This window comes from Diabrotica virgifera, chromosome 5 (assembly GCF_917563875.1).
Source record: "Diabrotica virgifera virgifera chromosome 5, PGI_DIABVI_V3a".
Lineage (NCBI taxonomy): Eukaryota > Metazoa > Arthropoda > Insecta > Coleoptera > Chrysomelidae > Diabrotica > Diabrotica virgifera.
In genome coordinates, this window is record NC_065447.1 from 56,283,305 (window position 1) to 56,305,733 (window position 22,429).

General features: G+C 34.3%; 1 protein-coding gene across 2 annotated transcripts in view; it reads right to left on the reverse strand.

Annotated features, from left to right (window-relative positions):
• Positions 1-18,245: 18,245 nt before the first annotated feature.
• LOC114339082 (uncharacterized) overlaps positions 18,246-22,429 on the reverse strand; it is a 32,621-nt gene continuing 28,437 nt past the window's right edge. Inside the window, exon 4 of one of the 2 annotated variants that reach the window (XM_028289714.2) lies at positions 18,246-18,471. In XM_028289714.2, coding sequence (XP_028145515.2) covers positions 18,334-18,471 — 138 coding nt within the window. In that variant the 3' untranslated portion in view covers positions 18,246-18,333. Of the gene's footprint in view, positions 18,472-21,150; positions 21,387-22,429 lie in introns of those variants that run through there. The other variant, XM_028289723.2, reaches the window with a different exon arrangement.

The following is a 22,429-nucleotide window of genomic DNA, read 5'->3' on the forward strand; positions in this document are numbered from 1 at the left end:
AACTTTCTTATCCCTTCTACCGATATTTTCCACCCAATCAAAAACAAGCCTGTCTCAAAACCTTCCATACCACATTTCTCAAGAAACAAATATTTTTCTATATAACTTTCCAATTTGTCAAATTTTGAGAAATGTCATAATTAGATTTTTCCTACATACTACTTTTACTTCTAAAAACTAAAATAAATTGTTTACCATCATTTAAAACCTTCCCGGAACACATTTTAAAAACAGTATTGTTCTCGCGAAACCAAATGTCCACTTTCTAAACCCCGAATTGTTTGTTATTGTACCAATTCATTTCGTCGAATCATTATCACTAATCGTCTTCACTTCCCCGAAACACTGTCTCATAGCTAAATTAGATTAGGATGAGAATCTATGATCTAATGGTCTTTGATATAAATTCAATTTTCTTTTTAAATGATGAACTATAATTTTATTGAATTAAAAAAAAACAATTCTACAACAATATATTAATAATATAGGTAAGCAAAGTCCGCAGATACTGTGCTACTTTTTTTATAAACAAAATTGTGCTTGGTAATATAAAAGCCCTTTTTGTATAGATCATAATTTCAGAAGCCGATGGAAATTGAAAGAACAGTTTTACAACAATTGAATTGTTAATTAAAAATTTACAAAACAATTATTCTAATTGTTTAAAAAGTAGTAAACTTTGTATCTAGGGCTTTTCGTTTTCCTCGTAATAAAAATTTACGGTCGGTATAATAACCACAATAATTATGATATATAAGAATAACAACAATTTTTATATAAAGAGACACTGTATCTATCTAATGCACTTTACAGTTTACAGAATTGAAATTGGACTATCTAAGCGGCCTCAACAATATTTTAAAATTATAAACAATTTTTTGGCTGATAAACAAATAGAATATCTCGGGAAATATTAAATTAAATTAAATCGAGAAAACGGTATTCGAAAAAAAAAACGGCAGGGCGCTTCTTTTAAAAGAAAAAAACGTTTAATTGTGGTAAGTCGTTCCTGAGATACAACTGGTCAAAGTTGACCGGCATTTACGGCAAAGATATAAAAAATAGGACCATAATTTTTGAACTGTCACCTTTTTATATTTGTGCTCTTTCTCCGTACCAATTTTCATATCTTTGAAATACTCATAACATATATTATTATAATAAAAACTATCGATATTACCAGTGAAAATTGCCAAAAAATAGCAAAATTCCAATCAAAAATTAGGTTGGAGAAAATGTAATCTCAAAGTTCAAAATCATTATATGTTAAAAAAATGCATTTCCTCGGCTTCCTATGGAGCAATTTTTTGTATTCTTTTTTTGTTCCCAAGTAACTCGAGTAGAGCCATCTAACTAACGCATTATTAAATGTCAAACTTGCTTTTGTTTTGTTATAATAGATTAATTTATTTATAAGAAAATAAAACTACATATTTTTTCCAGTTGTAGACTTTTTTAGATAACCTTACTACAAGTATACCTTTTAAAGTTAAAAACACAAATATTCTCATTTGAAATCTGTGTAATCATTTAAACAATATATATTTAAACAAATCAAAAATTTTGTTAGAATAAATAAATTAATTTATTATAACAAAACAAAAGCAACTTTGACATTAAATAATGCGTTAGTTAGATGGCTCTACTCGAGTTACTTCGGAACAAAAAAAGAATGAAGAAAATTGATCCATGGAAAGCCGAGAAAATGTATTTTTTAACGTATACCGATTTTGAACTTTGAGATTACATGTCCTCTAACCTAATTTTGATTGGAATTTTGCTATTTTTGGCAATTTGCACTCGTAATATCGATAGTTTTTATTATAATAATATATGTTATGAGTATTGGTGTGGAGAAAATTGTGTATTGCTTATATATTTGCCGTAAGTGCCGGACAAAGGACATCGCACACATCTTATGGAAAATATAATGTCACTCAAATTCAATAAAATTTATACGAATAGATACGTTTTAAATTAACGGTCAAATCTTATCATTGCGCCAACTCTATATTTTCAATAATAAGAGCAGAAATTGATATAAATAAATCTGAAATCAAATGGGTACGTACATAAGTTAGAGAGAGAAAAAATATTTTAAAATACCCAAATTGTCGGTACTCCATAAATCAGCGGATTAGTTTCACTAATCCGCTTAGGCCCAGCGGGGTTTAAGCTCCTTTTGAATAGCACCCAGAGCAATAGTGACACTTTTACTGACTCCAAAAATGTGATTTCGATAAACTTTAATTGCAATTTGCGCCGTAGTTAATCATAATTAAGAGTTGGCGCAATGATAAGATTTGACCGGTAATTTAAAACGAATCTATTCGTATAAATTTTATTGAATTTGAGTGACATTATATTTTCCATAAGATGTGTGCGATGTTCTTTGACCGGTTGTATCACAGGAACCACTCATCACAATTAAACGTTTTTTTCTTTTAAAACAAGCGTCCTGCCGCTTTTTTTTTCAATACCGTTTTCATGGTTTGATTTAATTTAATATTTCCCGAGATATTCTATTTGTTTATAAGCCAAAAAAGTGTTTATAATTTTAAAATATTTCTGAGGCCGCTAAATAGTCCAATTTCAATTCTGTGAAGTACATTAGATAGGTACAGTGTCCTTTTATTCAAAAATAATAGTTATTCTTATGTATCATAATTATTCTGGTTATTATAGCGACCGTAAATTTTTAATTCACAATTCAATTGTTGCTAAACTGTTCATTCAATTTCCATCGGCTTCTGGAATTATAATTTATACAAACGGAGTTTTTATATACCAAGTTATTTAATACATTTAATTATTGATAAACAACTTCTTATCCAAAATTTTAGTTGAAAATTAAAGATTTTGTTGGAAAAACCCGCATTTTCCGGTGAAAATTTTCGTCGAAGAAAATTGGGAAAAACACGTCTCTATGCAGAATTTAATTACGGTGAATTTTTATTTGGGTGTTTTTAGTGTAAAGTTAAAATCTTTGGAGTTATAGAGTATAGAGCAAGAATTGAGAAAAACACGATTTTCGGGCGCCATTTTGTTTATAAAAAAAGTAGCACACTATCTGCGGACTTTGCATACCTATATTATTAATATATACAATCATAAGATTCGATTCCAGTAATAAAATTGCTGGTAAATAACTTTTCCCAAAAATGGCCTATTCTCCGATAATCTGCCCACACTAAAAGCATTTTTTGTTTTTTCAACAGACTTTGGAAAAAATTCTGGGTTTGTTAGATATAGATACTTTTATACTCAAATATGTTGCACTTACATTTTGATTGCAGGACACATTTATGCACATTAAGCTTCTATTACTGTACTTATGTACCCTTAAATAATATTTCCGTGGTTTCCCGCTAGAACCCTCAAAAGAAAAGAAGCTACTTTGTAAACATAACTGGGCAATCTGAGCCAAAGAGCCAAATCGGGGTGGGTAATTCACAAGCTTGGGTGGGCGCATCTCTTCACGGATTAACAACACTATTAACCTAATCCTAGCAAAAGGAAGGGCGCCGGGCACGCGTAGGTCACGTGGCTCGGCGATACCGGATCATTTTGACATCGGCTGATAGATGGATAACTTGATTTATGACGATTCTTAGAGCGGATTATCTAGAGGGGTTTTTGCATTTTGTGTTTGTGAAACTAAGTGGTTTTATTGTGAGAATTATATTCACCGGTCGGATTAGAGGGTTTGATGCTCGATAAAAAAGGGGTTGGGAAATTAGAGACGCTGGGGTCTGCACGGTTTATATCGTTAAGGCGTGAAATTAGTTTTTTTAGGTTAAGTCAATAAAAGATTCGCGTTAGAAAAGCAAAACAACTTAATTTAAATTAAATAATATCCTTTAAGTTCATTCTTAACTAATTTAAATAAACCTTTTCCTACATAAGGGATAGGTATGGGAACGGTTGCCAACTAGTGATGTTGATTATAGTTACTTTCGAGTATTCGTTACAAATCGTTACTTTTGTATAAAGTAATCATTTACAGTATTTGTTACTTTGATTACTATCATTACTTTTGTTACTTTTGTATTTGAGAACCGGTAATCATATCGAGAATCGTATTTCTCAGTAGGTAGGTATTTTGTATAGGTATTCCAATATAACAACCGCCTTCACCGATTTGTTTAAGGGCTAAAAATGATTTGATTACTATGATTACTTTTGTTACTTTTGTATTTTGTAACGAAGTAATCAGAGTAATCAAAGTAGATACAATAGTCGTTACTCGCTTTTATACGATTTGTACGAAGTAACGAAGTAATCAGAGTAATCAAAGTAATCAAAGTAGATACAATTGTCGTTACTAGCTCTGATACGATTGGTATGAATGAAGTAACGAAGTAATCAGAGTAATCAAAGTAACGATTTGCATCTCTGTGTAGTAATCGTTACGTTCGGTATTCGTAAGTAACGAGTACTTTGTAACGAATAGTTACTTTTCCAACATCACTACTGCCAACATATTTCAGTTATGCCTGACAATTTTTCAAAATGAGTTCACTGTATGTATTAATATACACTGTGGGCCGAAATAAAGGAGTACATTTTTTAGTTGAAAATAACTTTTTTGTTTTTTGGGCGATTTAATTTCTTTTTGCAGGACTATTAGCCTAACATGTCCTCAACATGAGTGCAAAGGAAGTAAAAATAACGTAAAGGGTAGGACTTATAAAAAAATGTATGTAACGGTGCATTTGAGCTCGTTGAAAATGAAAACTGTCTTAGCTAAAATTCAACGGATATGCTCTTTTAGTAGGTTAACTATCCAGAACACTTCAGTAAAGAGGAAATTTTTGAATATTAAAATCTTCGCAAAATATTATTTTTTCATTAAATTAGGAAATACAACATTTTAACAAATAACACATTTATGAAAACAGTTTAATAATTTTAAAACTTTGACTAAAATATTGTGAATGTGGCCATCATTATTGTTTACCACTTCTTGAAGTCATCTGAGCCATAAATTGATAGCTCCATTTACTACACCCTGTCCAAAATTGTTCCAAACAAACTGCATTCTTTCTTGCAACTGTTCGATGGTTTCAAATTGTTGTCCGCCATACAAATTTTGTTCGAAAATTTCCCAAATTGAATAGTCAACCGGATTTAATTCTGGGCTGTTAGGTGGACATATCTCTGGCTCAATATAGTCCGGGCAATTTTAACTCAAGAATATCCTTGTATTGTGGGAAGTATGCGAAGGAGCACTATCCTGCTGGAAAGTATAATCATAACATACTTCTTCAATTTCAGGTAATAGGTGCGGCAATATTTGTTCTTACCCCGGCATCAACAATAATTCGACGAGATTTTCCCAACATGGATACTGCAACAGAGACCATTACATTTTTTGAGAAATGACTTTTGTCAATTAAAAGATGCTCTAGAGGAATTTCTCTCTTAAATTGTATGTATGTCAGAATACACCCTATTATTTTGGGTATTTTTAGTAGGCCGTAAATAAAACATTTTTTTCATCTGAAAATCATATTTTTCTAATGTCTTCAAGAGAGCGGAATCTTTGCGGACAGTCGCAAATTACATCTTTCCAGTCGTTTTTCTCTTACATTGGCAGTAAGTCTTTGACAGTAAACTTTTTTAAATACTTTAAGATGGCAATCTTCTTTAATGATTCTTCGAACTAATGTGAGGGAAATCCTAGTTTCTTTTGCGATTTTCCTTGTTCCAACAGATTGGCCAGGTTGTTAATTTCCTAAAACAACCCTTACTGTAGCAATATTTTCTTCAGTTCTTGAGCTTCGCTTCCTTCCTCTTCCACTTTTATGTTTAATAGACCCATAGGTTTCCCTTTGATGTCTTAAGAACTATCCTATCTTTCCGATATGCCAATTTTTCTCAGGAAATGCATTTTCAATTTTTCTTACACCATAATTATATTTTTCACGGTAATATTTATTTAATATTCTGTCCTCTTTGCTTAAAAGGTTGCATTATGAACTGACTAATTTAATTATTTAACTATAAATATCAAATAAATGTCATGGCAACCTAAGAAGTCATGGCTTACTACGTAAAATTGACACATTTGAGCATTTGAGAAATTCTTAAGACATTAACAAAAATTACTGCTAATATGAGGCAAAAACGATGAAAACGATGTAGGTAATTTAGTGTTAAGAGGGTTTCGTCGGTGAACATATTAGAAAATTATGCGAATAAGATTTCCTAATTTAAGTAAAAAATGATATTTTACAAATTCAGAATTTTTTAAAATTTAATGGCGAAGACGTATTCTGAACATAATTTAAATAAAAAAATGATATTTTGCGAATCCGGTAATTTCGAAAAATTTCATTTTGGCTGAAATGTTCTGGATAGTTAACCTATCAAAAGAGCATATCAGTTCAATTTTAGCTAAGACAGTTTTTATTTGCAACGAGCTCAAATGCACCGTTACATAAATTTTTTTGTAAGTCCGACTCTGTACGTTATTTTTGCTTCCAAATTTTTAGTCGTGTTGAGGACATGTTATGCTATTAGTCCTGTAAAAATAAATCGAATCGCTCAAAAAACAAAAAAGTTATTTTCAACTAAAAAATGTACCCCTTTATTTCGGCCCACAGTGTACACTATGTTCCAACGAAAATTTGGCCCCCCTCCCCTCCAGAAGCTCAGAAAACCAAGAGTTTCTTCACAATTTAAAAAGCACGTCAATTTGTATTGGAAGGGGGACGAATTTTCATGCAAAATAATTCATGCCCTCAAATGTAACCCCCTACTGCCCCGCGTCAACCCCCAATTTTTTTTTTAAATAGCAAATGTAGTCGATTGGCACTTCATTTGAAAGGTCTTTTTTTTACACGTCCCTATATTGTTTTTTAATTTGCTCAATATCTTTAGAGATCATTTTGGATTTAACTAATTAAACGCTTTTCTTTACTTCAATAGTTTGCATCAAATCTTTAGACGTTAATTTGACTGACTTTCCTTCAATGTAAATGAATGAAAATTCGCAGACATATGCATTCGCGGGAACAATACACGAATATTCAATAATTTTTTTTTATATTTATTAATTGTTTAAATAAGAAAAAAACGATTTTAATGGAAAATGCTTAAATTCTCTTGTTTTTTACAATGTAGAAACTTGAAACTTTTACGGATTGTAGCTAATGATATGGACTATACATAATTTCACTTTTTACGTTAATTGTTTACGTTATGCTTCATAAATAAACAATAAAGTTTCAAATTTTGAACGCTCATATATTTGTTTATATATAAATCGGCGTTTATTCGTGTCAAATTTCAATACGATACGAAACAAAACTTCAACCAAAACTGGAATTCAAAAAATTTGTGTTTTTATCGTAGTCTTAGAAAAACCACCGGTAGAGACGTTTTGTGCTACAATTAACATTAGAATTCGTTTTGTCGTATTAATTAATTAAACACTTTTCTTTAGTTCAATCGTTTGGGTCAAATCTTTGGACGTTAATTTGACTGCTTTTCTTCAATGCAAGTGACTAAAAATTTGCAGATATATGCATTCGCGGAAACATGCGGAAATTCCGCATGTTGAGGAAGTTCTTGAGGATTTTACAATACAATAATAACAAAATGCTATTAATAGCTAATTATTAATGAAGAAATGTGTACATCTCTATATTTTATAATGTAAACTAGCTGATTCTTCCTCCTTCCTGTTTTTCTGGTAAGTTCCTAAACTGAGGTGGGCGTTGTCACCATTTACTTTATTCTCATGTGTAACGTTGGATATTTTTACATTGTAGGTCAGTCCGTTGTTTTTTGTCCTGTATTTAATCTGATGATGGTTTGTGTAAAGCCGAAACGCGTCCTTTTATATGTTTTTTAACAATAATAAATAACCTTGTGGTACATCTTCGAGTTTTTGTAATTGGTTTACCTCGAGACCACATTTGAGTAAGTATGGATACTTCTCTTCATGTTTAATTCACGAATAGTCAATAACAAATTTTTTGTTTATTAATTGTTTAAATAAAAAAAAACGATTTTAACGGAAAATGCTTAAATTTTCTTGTTTTTACAATGAAGAAACTTCGAACTTTTACAGATTGTAGCTAATTATATGAACTAGGTATGCATAATTTAACTTTTTACGTTAATTGTTACGTTATGCTTCATAAATAAACAACAAAGTTTCAAATTTTTTGCCCATTCCGACTACTTTTCATGTTTGTACATAATATGTTTTATACATATTTTAATAAACATGACGATATATTTTAATGTTTGAAAAGTGTAAGACTAAAAAGTAACAAATAAAAAAATATGAAAAAAATATTTTTTTCTTGAATTACGAGTGACTAAAATTGAACATAATATTATAGAAAAATCAACTAAAAAACAAAAAATAAAAAAAACTGAAAAAATTTAACACATTTAACACATCTAAGACGCGCCACGCTTTTCTTTGACGAATGTGGTAGATTTTTTCAATTTTTTTTATTTTTTTGCTTTTTAGTTCATTTTTCTATATTAGTTTTAATTTTAGTCACTCATAACTAAAGAAAAGCGTTTCTTAAAAATATTTTTTTCATATTTTTTTATTTATAATAAATTTGTCCAAAATTATCTTCAAACTTATTACATACATTAAAAAAAATAGAGGGTCGTGTAGAGAAAAAAATTACCTTTCAAATGACATGCCACTCGACTACACTTGCTTTTTAAAAAAGTGGGGGTTGATGCGGGGCAGTAGGGGGTTACATTTGAGGGCATGAGTTTTGCATGAAAATTTGTCCCCCTCCAATAAAAATTGACTGTTTTTTTTTAATTTTTGAAGAAGCTCTTGGTTTTTGAGATTCGGGGAGGTTTAAATTTTCGTTGGAACAGACTGTATACGAATATGCCATCAGAACGACACTCAGAGCACCTAGTGTCTAGGGTCACGTCATCTTCTGAAGGTCCTAGTGATTTTGACACTAAACTGATGCAAACAGATTACAGGTGGGATTTTTGGGGTTACTGAACACGAATACGCCATCAGAACCGACTCTCGAAGCTCCTGGTGCCCACGATCACTGCTAAGAACGTCATCTTCTGGAGTTTACAAGGTTTTCGACACTGAATTCATACAACTAGATTACTATTGGAGGTTTTTGGGCACCAGGTGCACCGATGGGTCGGTTCTGATGGCGTATTCTTGTTCAGCAACTCCCAAACCCCTCGAATTTTCTGGCCGGTTCCGGTTTTCGGCACTAACTTGAAATTATTTTTGATTACTTTGCTTACTTCTTTAGGCGTAGTAGACTTTATTATTCCTTGATCAGTATTGTTCGTATCGTATTCAGTACTCTCAACATCATCGTTTTGTTGATTAAATTATTATTTCCCATTTCGTTATTTCGGAATACATTCTCCAAAAATATAAAGTATGAGTATGAATGTGCTACAAGAAAATAGTTTCGTAACTAAATAAAAAAAATAGTTATATCTTATTTCTTCTTGATATAAAGTATCTTTTTCTACGACCGTTTAATAACATGCTCATTATTCGCTATTTTTTCATAGATAATAGCATCCATTACTGTACTCGTGAGTAATAATTCATTACTCACGGGATGAAGTTACTCACGGGTCATTACTCACGGGCTGAAGTTAGATTCAAGTGGCGCATGCCACTTTTAATATTAATCGTATATAAACTGCAAATCAAATTACTTAAACTTGTTTATTTATTACAATATTTATTGTAATTTATACCAATAATTAACTTCGAAAAATGTTTAAAGGAATTTTAACTCTAACAATGTCAGTATATTTTTACGTTTATATCTTGTTTACTAAAAATTTTGACGTTTATCATTTAATTTAGTGACAGTGACATTAGCGCATTCTGTTTATGTTAATTGGAATTTATAACTAATATTGTGTTTGTTTTTCAAGTTATATTGTGTTAAATATGTTATAACATATTATGTATAGTTATAAGTTATATTATTATATTATATGTATATAGTTAAATGTAAATATACATTATAACTATATAATATATGAAATACGTCCACCGAGAACAGCCATTTCTTAGATTCACTGACAGTATAGGTACAAATTTAAGCTTATAATTTTTCGGAAACGAATAGATCTTATATTGACTATTTCTAGTTGTATTTTTACAATAAATAAGAATTTAGTAATAGTAGGCAACCAATTATTCAGCCACGTACTAGGGGAAAATAGCATTTAGGTATTTTTGTAAATTATTATAATTTAAATCTCGAGTAGATAATTAAATTTTTTACTAATTAAAATAAAAAAAGGTCGTAATGGCTGTCATTACATGCTAGTTGAATAATATACTATTACAATGAAATAATTATTATAATACCGGGTGTAACAAAAGGCAGATCATAAATTAAATCACATATTCTGGGACCAAAAATAGTTCGATTGAACCTACTTACCTTCGTACAAATGTGCACATAAAAAAAGTTACAGCCCTTTGAAGTTACAAAATGAAAATCGATTTATTCCAATATTTCGAAAACTATTAGAGGTTTTTTATTGAAAATGGACATGTGGCATTCTTAAGGCGGGAACATCTCAAAATTAACAGTGAAATTTGTGCACCACATAAAAATTTTATGGGAGGTTTAAAGTTTTATGGGGGTAAGACCCCTAAACTTTTGTGTATGTTCCAATTAAATTATTATTGTGGCATCATTAGTTAAACAAAATGTTTTTAAAACTTTTTGGCCTCTTAGTACTTTTTCGATAAGGCAGTTTTTAGCGAAATATTTTGAACATTTATAAAATCCACCACAGATTTGTAAATGGGTAAGTAAAATTATAGAGACCTGGTAATAATAATATATTTAATATGAAAATTTATTTATAATTTACATTTTTTAGGTATTATTTAAAAAATATTAAAAAAGAAGCCACATCTTGATAAAAACTGGCTTATCGAAAAAATACTAAGAGGCAAAAAAGTTTCAAAAACATTGTGTTTAACTTATGATACCACAATAATAATTTAATTGGAGAGTACACAAACATTTGGGTGGTTTAAGGGAACAAAGCTTACCAATAAACAAAACCATAAAATTTTTAAGTAAACATATTAAAAAATATGTCGCATTTCGATAAAAACTAGCTTGTCGGAAAAATACTAAGAAGTAAAAAAGTTTTAAAACAACTGTGTTTAAATAATTGTACCACAATAATAATTTAATGGGAACGTACACAAAAGTTTGGGGGGTTTAAGGGAACAAAACCCCGACTAAAATTTTAAGGGTGCACAAAGTTCCCCGTTTATTTTTTAAAGATGTTCCTGCCATAAGAATGCCAAATGTTCATTTTCAATAAAAAATCTCTAATAGTTTTCTATATAGGTATTGAAAAAAATCGATTTTTATTTTGTAACTTCAAAGGTCTGTAAATACCTTTTTGCATGTGCACATTTGTACTAATTTAAGTTATGTCCAATCGAATTATTTTTGGTCCCAGAAAATGTGATTTAATTTATGACCTGCCTTTTTGTTACACACTGTATAGGTTTACCAGTCACGATTTTTGAAAAGGCAAACAAAATATGCTCCAGTAAGTTTCGGTGAACTCACAACTAAATAACCTCGACAAATATACGATTTTTTAGTACATTTCCTTTGTTAGAAGGATTTTATTGTTAAAATAAAACTGAGAACGCCAGCAAAAAGTTAAATGTTAGCTGATTTGTATTCTGTTGCGAAAACGGCAGTTTCACAGGTACTTGATCCCCCTCTTGCATCTCATAAAGCGAGGGGACGATTTTTTGGGTAACTTAGTTGAGTAGGGGTGAGGCACGAAAAAATTCCGTTTTACATTTTTAACCAGAAATAAATCTGTATATCCAGAAATAAAATAAGCCTGTTTTTCTACTGAGTATACACAAAGAAAAATCCTTTCGTTTCTCAGTGATTCGAAGTGATCAAACATACATTATGAATTGATATGAATAAAAAGAGTTTTTATTAGAAATATTGGCGAGATGTCCTAAACATGGAAAAAGCTCATTAATATACAGGGTAATTCATTAGGAATATCCAATCTCTGACTTGTAGATTCTAGAATTCAAAATATTAAGATTTAACCCAAATCACTTAACCCGGCACCTGCCACGTGGGGTGCTACCAGCACCCCATAACACATTTTTATCAAATATTTGGTATTTCAAGTTTGGTAACCGTGCTGTGGGTCATAGTAGCTTCCTGTAATATTATATAGCATAGATGTGTTAGCGTTTGAAGTGGTTATTTACTGTCATTCTGAACTTGTAGCTCTAAAGTCGAATTGGGGTGTCATTATCCGGCACTTTAAGTTTTAAATTTTTTTTGTATTTTTGATAAACAGGTCAAATTTAAATTTTTTATTGAAATAACTGATTTAAATTATTAATATAGACTCTATACTCACTAAATTTAAATTTTTTTAGATATTTTACTTGACTTCATTTTATTATGGCTTGGTACTTGCTAATTTGCTTATAACACCTTTTTCATTTTATTTTTTAACTTTTATAACATATTAGTGGCTAATAAGTTAATAAAACATGTTTTTTTATATTCTTGTATTACTCAACACATTATTTTGTTTTTTAAACAAGTAGATCACAGACAATTTTTAAGGGGTGTTGTCAGCACCCCACGTGGCAGTTGACGCCTTGCAAAGCCACGTGGCAGGTGCCGGGTTAAGTAAAATGTGGCTACTTACAGTGTTACAGGGTGTTTTATTTAAATATTTAAAAAATATTTTTACCCAGTACTTTAACACTATTTGACATATAATTATTATACTTGGCAGAAAGTGTAGGTAGTGCACACCCAGGCGCGGATACAGAGGAGCGTCAACGGGGCCGTGGACCCCCTGTTGTACTTAGTCTATAGGTATTTTTTTATTATTTATTATTTTATTATGTCAACTTTAAACTTCAAGCGATCGGTAGAACACTAAATATACACGACATCCGCTTCCAAAGAATTGAAAGAAGCCATAAAATCCAATAAAAGCAGCCTTCTCTGAAAAATAAACTGCAGGTGCATTTATTTGGGTACCGATGGAACCATAGACAATGAATAGATTGACCGTAGAAAGGTTAATCTTAACATGTCCAGTTGGAAAATAGTGGCCAGTGAGATTAACAGTCGTAAATTGTGTTTCCTAGCTGTGAAAAATAGTGAATAAGTCCAAACGAAAGATTCAAACCAACATAATTAAAATATCGTGTCCCAACTGATCCATGGGTTCCTAAAAGTGAATACAGAGTTCCAAAGACATTAGAATCGGGACACTCAAGACAATTACAGCTTATGTGGTTAAATAAATTCCCGTACCTTTCTTACAGCAAGAAAGATGAATGTGCTTACTGCGGTGTGTGTGTGTGTGTGTGTGTGTGTGTGTGTGTGTGTGTGTGTGTGTGTGTGTGTGTGTGTGTGTGTGTGTGTGTGTGTGTGTGTGTGTGTGTGTGTGTGTGTGTGTGTGTGTGTGTGTGTGTGTGTGTGTGTGTGTGTGTGTGTGTGTGTGTGTGTGTGTGTGTGTGTGTGTGTGTGTGTGTGTGTGTGTGTGTGTGTGTGTGTGTGTGTGTGTGTGTGTGTGTGTGTGTGTGTGTGTGTGTGTGTGTGTGTGTGTGTGTGTGTGTGTGTGTGTGTGTGTGTGTGTGTGTGTGTGTGTGTGTGTGTGTGTGTGTGTGTGTGTGTGTGTGTGTGTGTGTGTGTGTGTGTGTGTGTGTGTGTGTGTGTGTGTGTGTGTGTGTGTGTGTGTGTGTGTGTGTGTGTGTGTGTGTGTGTGTGTGTGTGTGTGTGTGTGTGTGTGTGTGTGTGTGTGTGTGTGTGTGTGTGTGTGTGTGTGTGTGTGTGTGTGTGTGTGTGTGTGTGTGTGTGTGTGTGTGTGTGTGTGTGTGTGTGTGTGTGTGTGTGTGTGTGTGTGTGTGTGTGTGTGTGTGTGTGTGTGTGTGTGTGTGTGTGTGTGTGTGTGTGTGTGTGTGTGTGTGTGTGTGTGTGTGTGTGTGTGTGTGTGTGTGTGTGTGTGTGTGTGTGTGTGTGTGTGTGTGTGTGTGTGTGTGTGTGTGTGTGTGTGTGTGTGTGTGTGTGTGTGTGTGTGTGTGTGTGTGTGTGTGTGTGTGTGTGTGTGTGTGTGTGTGTGTGTGTGTGTGTGTGTGTGTGTGTGTGTGTGTGTGTGTGTGTGTGTGTGTGTGTGTGTGTGTGTGTGTGTGTGTGTGTGTGTGTGTGTGTGTGTGTGTGTGTGTGTGTGTGTGTGTGTGTGTGTGTGTGTGTGTGTGTGTGTGTGTGTGTGTGTGTGTGTGTGTGTGTGTGTGTGTGTGTGTGTGTGTGTGTGTGTGTGTGTGTGTGTGTGTGTGTGTGTGTGTGTGTGTGTGTGTGTGTGTGTGTGTGTGTGTGTGTGTGTGTGTGTGTGTGTGTGTGTGTGTGTGTGTGTGTGTGTGTGTGTGTGTGTGTGTGTGTGTGTGTGTGTGTGTGTGTGTGTGTGTGTGTGTGTGTGTGTGTGTGTGTGTGTGTGTGTGTGTGTGTGTGTGTGTGTGTGTGTGTGTGTGTGTGTGTGTGTGTGTGTGTGTGTGTGTGTGTGTGTGTGTGTGTGTGTGTGTGTGTGTGTGTGTGTGTGTGTGTGTGTGTGTGTGTGTGTGTGTGTGTGTGTGTGTGTGTGTGTGTGTGTGTGTGTGTGTGTGTGTGTGTGTGTGTGTGTGTGTGTGTGTGTGTGTGTGTGTGTGTGTGTGTGTGTGTGTGTGTGTGTGTGTGTGTGTGTGTGTGTGTGTGTGTGTGTGTGTGTGTGTGTGTGTGTGTGTGTGTGTGTGTGTGTGTGTGTGTGTGTGTGTGTGTGTGTGTGTGTGTGTGTGTGTGTGTGTGTGTGTGTGTGTGTGTGTGTGTGTGTGTGTGTGTGTGTGTGTGTGTGTGTGTGTGTGTGTGTGTGTGTGTGTGTGTGTGTGTGTGTGTGTGTGTGTGTGTGTGTGTGTGTGTGTGTGTGTGTGTGTGTGTGTGTGTGTGTGTGTGTGTGTGTGTGTGTGTGTGTGTGTGTGTGTGTGTGTGTGTGTGTGTGTGTGTGTGTGTGTGTGTGTGTGTGTGTGTGTGTGTGTGTGTGTGTGTGTGTGTGTGTGTGTGTGTGTGTGTGTGTGTGTGTGTGTGTGTGTGTGTGTGTGTGTGTGTGTGTGTGTGTGTGTGTGTGTGTGTGTGTGTGTGTGTGTGTGTGTGTGTGTGTGTGTGTGTGTGTGTGTGTGTGTGTGTGTGTGTGTGTGTGTGTGTGTGTGTGTGTGTGTGTGTGTGTGTGTGTGTGTGTGTGTGTGTGTGTGTGTGTGTGTGTGTGTGTGTGTGTGTGTGTGTGTGTGTGTGTGTGTGTGTGTGTGTGTGTGTGTGTGTGTGTGTGTGTGTGTGTGTGTGTGTGTGTGTGTGTGTGTGTGTGTGTGTGTGTGTGTGTGTGTGTGTGTGTGTGTGTGTGTGTGTGTGTGTGTGTGTGTGTGTGTGTGTGTGTGTGTGTGTGTGTGTGTGTGTGTGTGTGTGTGTGTGTGTGTGTGTGTGTGTGTGTGTGTGTGTGTGTGTGTGTGTGTGTGTGTGTGTGTGTGTGTGTGTGTGTGTGTGTGTGTGTGTGTGTGTGTGTGTGTGTGTGTGTGTGTGTGTGTGTGTGTGTGTGTGTGTGTGTGTGTGTGTGTGTGTGTGTGTGTGTGTGTGTGTGTGTGTGTGTGTGTGTGTGTGTGTGTGTGTGTGTGTGTGTGTGTGTGTGTGTGTGTGTGTGTGTGTGTGTGTGTGTGTGTGTGTGTGTGTGTGTGTGTGTGTGTGTGTGTGTGTGTGTGTGTGTGTGTGTGTGTGTGTGTGTGTGTGTGTGTGTGTGTGTGTGTGTGTGTGTGTGTGTGTGTGTGTGTGTGTGTGTGTGTGTGTGTGTGTGTGTGTGTGTGTGTGTGTGTGTGTGTGTGTGTGTGTGTGTGTGTGTGTGTGTGTGTGTGTGTGTGTGTGTGTGTGTGTGTGTGTGTGTGTGTGTGTGTGTGTGTGTGTGTGTGTGTGTGTGTGTGTGTGTGTGTGTGTGTGTGTGTGTGTGTGTGTGTGTGTGTGTGTGTGTGTGTGTGTGTGTGTGTGTGTGTGTGTGTGTGTGTGTGTGTGTGTGTGTGTGTGTGTGTGTGTGTGTGTGTGTGTGTGTGTGTGTGTGTGTGTGTGTGTGTGTGTGTGTGTGTGTGTGTGTGTGTGTGTGTGTGTGTGTGTGTGTGTGTGTGTGTGTGTGTGTGTGTGTGTGTGTGTGTGTGTGTGTGTGTGTGTGTGTGTGTGTGTGTGTGTGTGTGTGTGTGTGTGTGTGTGTGTGTGTGTGTGTGTGGGTGTGTGTGTGTGTGTGTGTGTGGGTGTGTGGGTGTGTGGGTGTGTGGGTGTGTGGGTGTGTGGGTGTGTGGGTGTGTGGGTGTGTGGGTGTGTGGGTGTGTGGGTGTGGGTGTGGGTGTGGGTGTGGGTGTGGGTGTGGGTGTGGGTGTGGGTGTGGGTGTGGGTGTGTGTGTGTGTGTGTGTGTGTGTGTGTGTGTGTGTGTGTGTGTGTGTGTGTGTGTGTGTGTTGAGTAAACCGTTTGTTCCTAATTAAAATTAGCTTTACTCTTTACAAATAATAAAATAATATCTGGTCCAAAATTAATGAGAATAAATAAGGAGTAAGCACCGAGCCTTGGTGCAATCCTGCTTTCACCTGAAATTTATCAGTCTCTCCCACACCTGTTCTAACACTAGTCGTTACTCCCTCATACATATCTCTCACAATATTTACATATTCGCCAGGGACTCCTTTCTTATTGATTGCCCACCACAGAATCTCTCGAGGAACTCTTTCATATGCTTTCTCAAGATCAATGAATACCATATGAGCGTTGGTCTCTTTATTCCTGCGTTTTTCCATCAGTAGCCTTACAATGAAAATTGCATCTGTTGTTGATGTGCCCTGCATAAAGCTAAATTGATTATCGGATATATCTCTTTCTTCACGTATCCGTGTATCAATTACTCTCTTCCATATTTTCATGGTGTGGCTAAGTAGTTTTATAGCCCTGTAGTTTGTGCATTGTTGTATGTCTCCCTTGTTTTTGTAGACAGGCACTAATATACTGCTTCTCCATTCGTCTGGCATTTGTCCAACTTCCATATTTCTATTAAATGGACCTGCTAGCCAACTTATTCCTGTCTCTCCCAATGCTCTCCATACTTCCCCAGGAATATCATCTGCTTTGACTGCTTTTCCTTTCATTATTTTTTGAAGCGCTTGAGCCACTTCCTCGTTTGTTACTCTGGTAACCATTGCTGTTACTGTCTCCGTTAACTCCACAGGATGTCTGTCAAATTCTTCATTTATTAAACTGTCAAAATACTTTCTCCATCTCTTTTTGACATCCTTTTCGTGAATTAGTATTTTATTATTTTCATCTCGGATACATCTAATCTGATTAAAATCTCTTGCTTTCTTTGCTCTCTGTTTGGCTATTTTATATATCTTCGCTTCGCCTTCCCTGGTATCAAGTTGATCGTATAGGTTTGAATACGCTTCTGCTTTGGCTTTTGCTACTGCTACTTTCGCTTCCTTTTTGGCGACCATATAGTTTTGAAGATCTATGTCCGCTCTGGTTTCTTGCCACTTTTTATATAATTTTCTCTTTTATTTTATTTTTCCTTGTACTTCATTTGACCACCACCAAGTCTCTTTATCCTCAAACTTCTTTCCTGACGTTTTCCCAAGTATTTCAATAGCCATTTCATCTAATAATATTGGCCATTTTTCTAAAAATTGTGTTAGGGCTTCTTTTCATGTTCCAACATATTTTTTCTACTATTCTTTCCCTGAATAGACCTTCCTTCTCATCTTTTGGCATCCACCACTTGATTTTTTGTGGTTCTCTCCGATATTTCTGTTTAGTTTGGCTTTTTACTTCGATGTCCAGAACAAGCAGCTTAGGTTGTTGGCTTACTGTCTCACTAACTATTAACGTGCAGTCCTTGCATTCACGTATGTCTTCTTTCCTTATCATGAAGTAGTTAGTCTATTTGGGATTGATGTTGTCCACTTTTGTAGATAATAAGTTGAGTTTTTCTCTTTTTAAAGAATGTGTTAATCGCCATATCCAATGCTGTTGCTAGTTAACACAATCACTACTATGCCACCGAAACATTGAAATAAATTTTATTTTTATTACAGTTTTAAATTAGAAAGATGTAATATTCAGCTGTTATTTCCAACATATTTACGATACATAATAGAATAAGGAAAAGAAAAGATTTCTCAAGTCATTTAAGATATATTTTGTATTAAAGCCCCATATACAATTAAAAATATTAATTTTATAATGAAATAAAATATTTAGGCTTAACGGATAGAACGTAATACTCTGACAAGCATATTTTTGTCTATAAAATCTATTACTTTAATAACCTTAACCACAGCTTTAATTTGAGCATCAGTGAAAGTGCCTCTCAAATGCTGTTCAGCTAATTTTGCGAGTCTCTAAAACAAAAAAAGAAGAATATTACTTAACGCAAATACAAAATCTGTTAAAAACAAAGAATTCTTTTTAATGCGTAAGTAGTATCTGGCAGTACCCAGAACACGCCAAATAGAATTAGATTTTGCTGACCTCACAAAATAGAATTTCATAATGGGAGAATCGACGGTTGCTAGGCAACGTGACGTCACCAAAATAGAATTCTATTTGGCGTGCTCCTGACATTGTGTTTTGATCGTGATGGATCTTGAATTGCTTCATCCATAATATCATAATATGAATTTAAACTGACGTTATAAACACACCTTTATCTACACTGCGCGTCAGTGAAAACGGGCACCACACAAAATGGGTAATTTTTGATGTCTCCAATTTCACAAACCTGTTGTTCCGATTTAAGTGATTTTTGGAATATGTTATAGCCTTATTCTTTAGCAATATCGTTGTAATTGTATTTTTGCTAGACAGGTAAATTGTCATTGTATACCGAGTGTATCAATCTAACTGTGTTTTTTCCTGAAAGTTTACCAGACCCTGTGAAATATTCTAGGATTTATAAAATACTGAAATTAAAACCCAACTATAGCCTCAGGTTTTCTTAACGTTGTATTTTCTTATTCATTCGCTTATGTTGGATAATGAAAAAGTTAGGTGCTTTAACAACTAGTCATGTTCTTCATCAATACAGGGTGTTTCTAATTAAGTGCAAGAAATTTTAGGAGTAATTCTATATGAAAAACTAATGGCCTTTTGCTTTATAAACATATGTCCGCAAATGCTTCGTTTCCGACATACGGAATGTTGATTTTTTTCTTATAAACTGACGATTTATTTATTGCTGTACAACCGGTTGAGATATGCAAATGAAATTTGGTAGATTTTAAGAGGTAGTTATTGCGCGTTTTTTGACATACAATTAAAAATTTTATATTCACCATTGTCGTGCATAACAACATCCCGTAAGTAACATCCCGTATGTCGGAAACGAAGCATTTGCGGACATATGTTTATAAAACAAACGGCCATTATTTTTTCATGGCGCCTTAAAGTTTGTCGTACTTATTTAGAAACACCCTGTATTGATAAAAAACATGGTTAGTTGTAAAAGTACCTATCTTTTTTATTATCAAAGATAACCGAATGAATCAAAAAACAGAATGTTAAGAAACCCTGAGGCTATAGTTGGATTTTAATTTCAGTATTTTCTAAATGCTAGTGGATTTCACAGGGTATGGTGAACGTTGAGAAAAAACAGTTTGATTGACACACCCGGTATACAGTGGCGGATCCAGCAGGATCCAGCATCGTCAAAAGGGTGTGCTGATGAGCTAAATTTCTATGAAAACTAGATGAATAAATTAATGTTTTTATAATCTTTATATATAACTTGGTTTAAGAGGGCGGACGATCGCCCCCATCGCCCTCGTTAAAGAATAAGGCTATAACATATTAAAAAACCACTTAAATCGGACAACAGGGTTACGAAATTCGAGACATCAAAAATTACCCTTTTTGTGGAGTTCTCGTTTTCTCTGTCACGCAGAGTATATAGTCAATAGAAAGACAACTTGTTTCAGTCGAAGTCAAAAAAATACTACTACTACAAAACGACTGTTGTGCATATCCGTATATGACGCCTAAAGCCGTCATGCGCACCCAACAATAGTAACGATATTACGTCTTTAGGCATCATCAACGATATTACATCTTTTCATCGACTTTGTGTTAAATTTTGTATGATATGAACCTGAATTAATATTTTTTGTATGATAAATGATATATAAATAATTTTTTAATAAATAATGATTAGTGATGACATATGTTGATATAAGAGCTTTAAGACAAACATTTATATAAGCAAGTGTTACATATTTAACGAACTGACCTGATGAGTCGAGGTAAGGAATTTTGAGAAGAATTATATAGATTAGAGGAAGAACTAACAGTATTATAAGCTGAATATTATGAGGCAATTTGAGACAATGAGAAACCCACTGCTCTTGTCAAATCAAGAAAGGTAATAAGTGATTTATAGAAGCTTGAAAGCTTATTAGAGACCCACTATGTATTAGAGGGTACCTATTTTATTCATGATTATTCGTGATTAAACAATCGATTCAAAGCAAGGGATTGAGGTCGTGAAATATGTAGAAGAATTTGATCTATCCAACGAAGTTATACCCACTTTTATTTAGGTAAAATGTAGAGGTTTCGTGGCTAGTATATAAAATGATTATTATGATTATTATGAGAGAAATATGTAGAAGAATTTGAACCATCCATTCGAGTGAAACCACTTTGATTCGTCTAACGTAGGTATTGGAGGACAGGTAAAAGAAGTGATTATTGACAAAGTAACACAGGCGCAGATAAAGTTCGGTAATGAAATAACAAAAACAATCATCGCATAGAGACCTCAAAGATGAGGACTGGATGAATAAAGTGCCGTGGAAAACGAAAACGGCGAACGTAAAATGGGAAAAAGCCGAAGAAGAAGAAGATGAAGACATGTAGTAACTTATTTCTAATTTGACATGTTTGCGGATCCACGCTGCTGGATCCAGCATAAAAAAAACACTAGCAGCCTAAAAAACTACCGGGTCCAGCAAGCAATGCCTATATTCAGTTGTTTTTTTTTCTAACATATTTGCAATACATAATAGAATCAGGAAAAGAAAATGTTTCTCACTTATTTTAAAATATATTTCGTAGTAAAACCCCATATAACATCAATATTAATAAAAATATTAATTTTTATAATAAAGTAAAATATTTAGGCTTAACGAATGGAACGTAACACTCTGACAAGCATTGGTTTGTCTATAAAATCTATTATTTTAATATCTTTTACTACGGCTTTTACTTGAGCGTCAGTTAAATCACCTCTCATATGCTGTTCTGCTAATTTTACTAGTCTCTAAAACAAAAATCACGTAAATAAAAATCTGTTAAAAACAAAGAATGCTTTTTATCGCTTCCTAATATGATCTTTTTATTAAGCCACGTGCAAAAGCAAATAGAGGAGATTGCTGATCGCATACAAAATTTAGACCTGTATCCCGCGTACCAAAAAAAGTTAATTAATAGCAAGCTGAAAATTTGTTAATAGCTTAACGGTGTCTAGTCGGACAAACTTTGATGTACGGGAACACTGGAACAGGGAAATTTTAATTGTGGAACAGTTTAAAATTATGGAACGTCAGATTACGAAAACGTCCCATGTATTTTGTCGGACAGAATACCCAAAAGATTTGTTACACTTTCATTAAAGCCTCATGCAAAAATCAGACTGCTATTACTAACCAACATAATTCCTCTCATTTGACATATTCTTCGTGTTCCACTTCGTGTTCCATTGAAATGCCCAGTTAGTAGTGATAATACCAGTCTTATTTTTGCATGAGAGTTTAATGAAATGGTAACAAATCAATTGGAAGTTATGTCCGACAAAATACGTGGAACGTTTTCGTAATCCGACGTTCCAAATTTTTAACCTGTTCCACAATTAAAACTTCCCTTGTTCCACTGTTCCCATACATCAAATTTTATCCGACTAGATTAACCGTTAACCTATTAATAAATTTTCAGCTTGCTATTAATCAACTTTTTTTTGGTGCCCGGGATCCAGGTCTAATTCCTTAATATGTTAATTTCTTAAAGAATTCTTTCAAAGGAAGCTAACAAAAATTCAATATGAAAAATCTGTGAATTGACTGAACATCTGGGGATCTGAAGAGTTGAAATTATGCAATTCATAAAACTGTACACAAGAATTTTGTCGACAAAACAAGATTTCAGACTAAGTTTATATACTTTTACAAAATAGTGTCTTCTTCTTTAAGTGCCGTCTCGCAATGGGGGGTTAGATATCATCATCACTACCTTTACTTGATCTACCGTTGCTCTGAAGAATTATATAGAACTACACTTAAAGCAGCCCCTTAAATTCTTCAAGCATGA